Here is a 6,000-nt window from a genome sequence, read left to right as displayed (position 1 = left end):
GACCAACGACACCGACCACGGATATCTGAACCGGTCCTGGATCATCCTTCGCTGGGTCGATTCAGCCTCACATGAGTCGCAGTGCAGCGTCTAAATATTCCCACCGGGGAGACAAAGGCGGACGGGTGTGGTGCTGGCCAAACCACACCATCATTAGCGTCGGCTTGTCCCAACAGTCTGTTAAGGCTATATGGGGGATCTTTGTTTTTGTGTGTGTGTGTGAGGATATCGTGTGTGTCTATGAGAATATTTGCGCGTGAAAGTGTGTGAGAGAGAGTACGCGCGCGTGTATCTGTCAAGAGTGCGCGCATGCGTGTGCGTAACTGCCACTGTACGCGTGTGCGAGAGCGTATCACGTGTCTGTGCGAGCGAGCACGTGTGTACGCTTCGTGCGAGAGAGAGCGTCAGCATGCGTGCGTGCGTGCGTCTGTCTGGACAGGTTGTCGATGAGAAGGCCCACCCCCCCCACACTCCGAACATCGCCCTCCCCCGTCCTCCCGAGCCACCGCCATTGCCCCATCTCCCACTCCCCGTGGGCATCCGCGCCGTCACTCTGTCTCGCTCCCGCAAGCGTCCGTCCACTCCCCCGCGTCCCGCCCCCCCCCGTGGCCTTCGCGTGACAGCAGCAGCAGCAGGAGGAACTTTTCCGTCAGGCCAGGGTGGAATTCTTCAAAGGCTTCCCGGAGTTCACGAAATCAACCGAGGAGACCGACTCCTCCCGGCCGCCGCGGGAGGAGTCAACTGGTCATGAGTTGCTGTTGGATGTCCTCGAGCGCGACGATGATTCTGTCGCGCCGGCCATTGGGATCTGGACGAAGGCACAAACAACAAGATGTTGTTTTTTTACTCTTTATGAAAATGTAGGATGGATAAGGGCAGGGAAATTAAAAGTCTGTTGTTGTTTAACACGTAGGCTTTCGCGACCAATATCTTCCATAAAACAGGTTTTGTTTTGGGTTAGATCGCGTAAATATATAAATGCGTCTTTAAACCCGCCACCATCCGACACAGCCAACTAGTAAGGGTTGTCACGTAAACAGAACGTGGCCAATTCGTCACTAGTACAGCAACACCGGTGTGTTGGAGAGCCAAGCCACAACATTTACAATCTGAGTACGACGTTTCGCCAGTAATTACAACCAGCTTCATCAGGCGACAGGCACATTGGTGGAGAAATCCCCCTGTTTCCTGTATTGTGGAGGATATTGGTCGTGGAAGCCCACGTGTTAAACTGACACATTTATATCTATGCGATGTAACGCCAAAAAACCTCTTTGTTGCTGTTGTTGTGTTGCTGTTGTTGTTCGGGGAAAAAATTGAAAAAACCGAAAAGAGAGGAAGACCTCACAGAGAGTGACGTGATGACAACGATGACGACGATGATGACGACGATGACGACGATGACATCAGAGATGGGTGCCAGAAAGATGTGGCCACCACGTGAGCAATATTGGCACAAGCAAAGTGGAAACAAATGACAAAATGTGCAGTGAACACCTACGGACTATTTGCCCATGGATTATTGATGATGACATGTGTGACATCTGGTGGAGGGTGGAGCGTGTGCTGGTGAAGAGGTGAGGTGGTGGCGGCGGCGGTGGTGGCATCAACGGCAGTGGCCACCACGATGATGACGACGGTCATGACGATCATGATTACGATGAGGAGGACATCTCGATCTTGATTCGCACGATGTCAATGCAGGGGGTGAGGTGGTGGTTATTTTGGCTGAGAATGTCTTACTGAAAAATAAGTAGTACTGTTCACGATAACCATGACCATTGCTATGTTAACGACGCACACACCAATTGTGCGAATTATTCAACGGCGACACTCTTGGAAGCGAAACTCGTGGCAACATCGGGTCAATGCCGGGCCAACGTCGGCCTAACCTTGGTCCGACGGCCCCGTGTTTACTGGGTGGCAACAGTAAGTTTTTGCACGCCCATGTCTCTGCACCACCACACCTCTCCCCCCCTCACCCCCCCCCCGGCCCACCACCTCTCTCGCCGCTCTCAGGAGTCGAACCCGCACTCGTTCCAGGGCGGGCGCCACCTCCGCCGGTGTGGCCCTCGCCTCCTCAGCGAGTCTCCACACGAGCGCCGCGGGCAGGCCCCCTCGGCCACGCTGCGCCCGCACACCCGTCCGGGGGGGGGGGCACACCGGCACACGCACGTGCGTTAGTGTGCGCGTGTGTATGTATGTACCCGTGTGTGTGTGTGTGTGAATTCCCGCTAACAGCACTTGCCCCAACAGTCTGTAAAAGCTATACGGGGGATCTATGTCTTTTCTTTGTCTGCGAACGTGTGTGTGTGTGTGTGTAGGGAACGGTAGTGTAGCGGTCCTGGACCTCCCCTACGTCGACTCGGCCTCAAATGAGTACCCGGTGCGGAGTGTAAACATCGCCGCTTGGGAGACAAAGGCGGCCAGGTGTGGTGTTGGCCACCCCCGCGCACGCGCGTGCAGAACGCTCTCGGCCTTGTCCCGACCACCAGTGACAAAGAGAGCTGAACACGTTAGGGGGTTCGGATTTGCGAGGCCCTCGCTGCGAGCGCCAACGCGGTGCGGCCACTTGCCTTGTCGGTGTACGGCTCGGCCGTGAGGTCCAGGCCCAGTGCGAGCACCCGCGCCTCCAGGCAGGCGTCCAGGCTGACCTCGTGGCACCGCTGACCCTTGCGCAGTGGCGGACCGCTACGGCCTCCGACCCCGGTGCCGGCGTCGGGGTCCACGTGCGATCGCAGCCTCGGCCCCCACGGCGTCGAGTCCGTCTAGCGGGCGGCGGGGGGTGGGAGAGCGTGACGGTGGCGAGATGTTAACTACCTCGCCTGGTATACGGGAGGTCGTGGGTTCGATCCCGACCCTGATGCCTGCTGCTGCTGTATATTTGGAGTTTGCGTGTCTCTCTCTCATCATCATCACCATCACGGTGGCTATGAGATGTTAACTACCTCACCTAGTATACAGGAGGTCGTTGGTTGGATCCCGACCCTGACGCCTGCTGCTGCTGTATATTTGGAGTTTGCGTGTCTCTCTCATCATCATCATCATCACGGTGGCTAGGAGATGTTAACTACCTCGCCTGGTATACGGTAGGTCATGGGTTCGATCCCGACCCTGACGCCTGCTGCTGCTGTATATTTGGAGTTTGCGTGTCACTCTCGAGTGGAGTTTTCTCTGTGTCCTCCGTTTTTTTTGATCGGCATGGATTTCGAGTATTTGGCTCCTGCTATAAATTTCCACGTGATGAGATAATCCGCTTCTCGTTGGGCCATCGCTCGTGGCCAGGTCGCATCTGAACAAGAGCTACATAGCTCAGTGGACCTGACCTGGTAAATCACAAAGTTTAGTTTTTTTTATAGTTGGGGAGGGGAGCAGGGGCGATAGGTCAATTTCATTGGCTCTGTCGCTGGGTGGTGGAGGGCTTTTATAACAAAAAAGAAACTGACATTACACCCACACGACGATCTACCCTCAACAGAAACTAATGATGAATCGCAACATCGCTCGTGAAAGGGCTGCGTATAAAGTAGACAACAAAAAAGCACACGAGGGTGTGCCCGCTGGACCGCGCGCCGAACGTCACCAGATTTTTACCTGCGAGCCGTCGCCGGCAAGGCTGCGCCGGTTGCGGTTAAACGGTGAGGCTGCCGCTCCGGTCTGCGTTACGGTTCCGGTCGTCGCCGCCGTCGTCGCCGCCGCGTGCCGCGCGTCTCCGCCAACGTGCAGCGCCGCCCGCTCGCGCCGAGCCCGGCCCTCGGCGCTGCCGGGCTTCGGCTGCCCCGGATCCTCGCCGTGCGTGCTAGCACGTTGTTGCTGCTGCCCCCCTGCTGCCACCACCGCCTCTGCTGCGTCTACGCCATCGCGGCCACCGCCGCCGTCGGTGGCCACAACCGGATCCGGATTCCGCGATCCGCCTCGCGGGACGACGTCCTCCACGGAGTCCGGGATCCGGTTTTCGGAACTCCGCTCCGATTCAGGATGAGTCCGTTTCTCCGATTCGCCGATGGATGGAGGCGGGAGAGTTTGGCTGGAGGTTGAATCGGTGTGGGGCTCCGTGCCCCCCCTCCCGTCCTGGTCTGGCGGGTTTGGGGGTGCTCCCTCGTGCTTGCTGCGCTGCCTCCGTCGTGTGGAGTGGCCAGGGCCCCCGAGGGCCCCCCCCTTGCCCCCATCGCTCCGTCTCTCCACGTCAGCCTCGTCCGAGTCCCGTGCTGTGGTCTGGAATCGTCGTCGTCGTCGTCATGATCAACATCATCATCATCCACATCATCAGCAGCGACATCATTGTATCATCGTCATCATTAACATCAACATAATCATCATTGTCATATCAAGTGTGGACCCTTTTTACCGGTCCTGGGAATAATAACAGGATGTACTAAGATGTTCACACACTAAATGAGGATGCACCTTTTGCAAGGCTTCATCAAGTCTGCATTAACAGCTCCGGTTTCTTGCCAAAAGTATAATCACACACTGAATGGAGTTGGCCGAACATCCTAACGTAGGACCGCAGAACTTGGGCAACTGTTGCCTCCGTTTCTGGCTGCACACTTCCCGTTTTGTCTGCGGTTTCCCGCACCACTGAATCATTCTCTCTCTGAATCATTCTCTCTCTGAATCATTCTCTCTCTGAATCATTCTCTCTGAATCATTCTCTCTCTGAATCATTCTCTCTCTGAATCATTCTCTCTCTGAATAATTCTCTCTCTGAATCATTCTCTCTCTGAATCATTCTCTCGCCCTCTGTCTCAGAGCCGGTTGTCTCCTGTCTCGGAGAGCGAGTGAGAGGCAGCGTGTGCGTCACCTGCTCCGGGCCGGTGCCACCGTCCCGCTCGCCCTCCGCCTCCTCCGCAGTCATCGTCCCGTCCTCGGCACCACCTGCACGGCAAGCACGGTGGCACGAGTCACGACCGACCCTCCGGCGCGTTTGCCCGACGCCGCGTCTGACGTTTCGCTCCACACACCCCGAGAGCTTCTACTGGGAACTCAATTCAGAAGCCGGTTGTTTCCTCCACCCTGCATCACCAACCCTCTCCCCCACCCCCCCCCCCCCCCCTTCCAGGGCTGTACCACCTCCACCTCTGGCAAAAACCAACCCAGCCCAGGGACAACCCAAGTGTCGCTCTCTGATGTGGGGGTATTCGTTTCAAGCTGGGGGGGGCGGGCGGGCGGGGGGGAGTGCAGACGTCTGCGCAACAGGTGAGCGTAACCCACACTCTACCCCCACCACCCTCGACCCGCCTGATTTGATTAACGCCGTGCACCCGTTTACTCTGCTGCGTGGACAGAGGCGCCGTGGGGTGGTGCCGGGGAAGAGGGACGGGGGGGGGGAGGGAGTTAGGAAACTCGACCCCTTCGCTTCAAGCGCGACGCCTGGAGATGGACTCGAACAGGCGACCTCTGGTTTGTGATAATCGGGGGCGGAGCCAGGATTTCAGGCCGGGGTGACATTCAGCAAATTTTAATTTCAAGAATGATTTAGAGAGTCAGGCTTGTTGAACTAGACGCCATCGGTTGGCGACACACTCTGACGATGCAGTTGCACGGAGTCCGCCAGACCGAGTGTCGTAACACTTATACGCAGAATGTCACCCCTGTCACCCCCCCCTGGCTCCGCCCCTGGTGATAATAATAACAATAATAATCATGGGACCTCCTTTGCCAGTACCAAAATATGAGAACACGTTTTCCCCTTTTTTCTGGCCACAAAACAGCTGTGTTAAGATGTCAAAACACCAAACTGGAACCTTTCACAAGGAATCCTGTCTGCGTGAACCACAATACTTGTGGTCAAATGCAAACAAAAAACGTACTCTGATCATATGTTGGCATTGTCTTTGAAACTGATTGGTCCACACCAGAGACGGCTTTGTTTTGAGCATCGTCTTTTGACGTCCTCTGGTCTAACGCCGTTTGAGAGGAGGCTCGAAAGAAAGCCGTCTCTGGTGTGGACCAGTCACTTTTAAAGACAATGCCAATATATGATCAGAGTAATGTTTT

The 6,000-nt window shown here is 56.1% G+C and overlaps 1 protein-coding gene across 7 annotated transcripts in view; it reads right to left on the bottom strand.

Annotated features, from left to right (window-relative positions):
• Positions 1 to 492: 492 nt before the first annotated feature.
• The window catches only part of LOC116952919 (SAM and SH3 domain-containing protein 1-like), a 304,847-nt gene continuing 299,339 nt past the window's right edge, over positions 493 to 6,000 (bottom strand). For all 7 annotated transcript variants that reach the window (XM_032972628.2, XM_032972630.2, XM_032972631.2 and 4 more), the window contains exons 20-24: positions 4,805 to 4,878; positions 3,595 to 4,215; positions 2,577 to 2,768; positions 2,002 to 2,127; positions 493 to 808 (exon numbers count right to left, since the gene is read on the bottom strand). In XM_032972628.2, the coding sequence (XP_032828519.2) occupies positions 746 to 808; positions 2,002 to 2,127; positions 2,577 to 2,768; positions 3,595 to 4,215; positions 4,805 to 4,878 (1,076 nt within the window). In that variant the 3' untranslated portion in view covers positions 493 to 745. The remainder of the gene's footprint in view (positions 809 to 2,001; positions 2,128 to 2,576; positions 2,769 to 3,594; positions 4,216 to 4,804; positions 4,879 to 6,000) is intronic.

Source organism: Petromyzon marinus, chromosome 49, assembly GCF_048934315.1.
Source record: "Petromyzon marinus isolate PM22_M1 ecotype Great Lakes invasive population chromosome 49, UKy_Petmar_22M1.pri1.0, whole genome shotgun sequence".
NCBI classification, from domain to species: domain Eukaryota; kingdom Metazoa; phylum Chordata; class Hyperoartia; order Petromyzontiformes; family Petromyzontidae; genus Petromyzon; species Petromyzon marinus.
The sequence above is the reverse complement of the archived record's forward strand: the minus strand, read 5'-3'. Positions and strand labels throughout refer to the sequence as shown.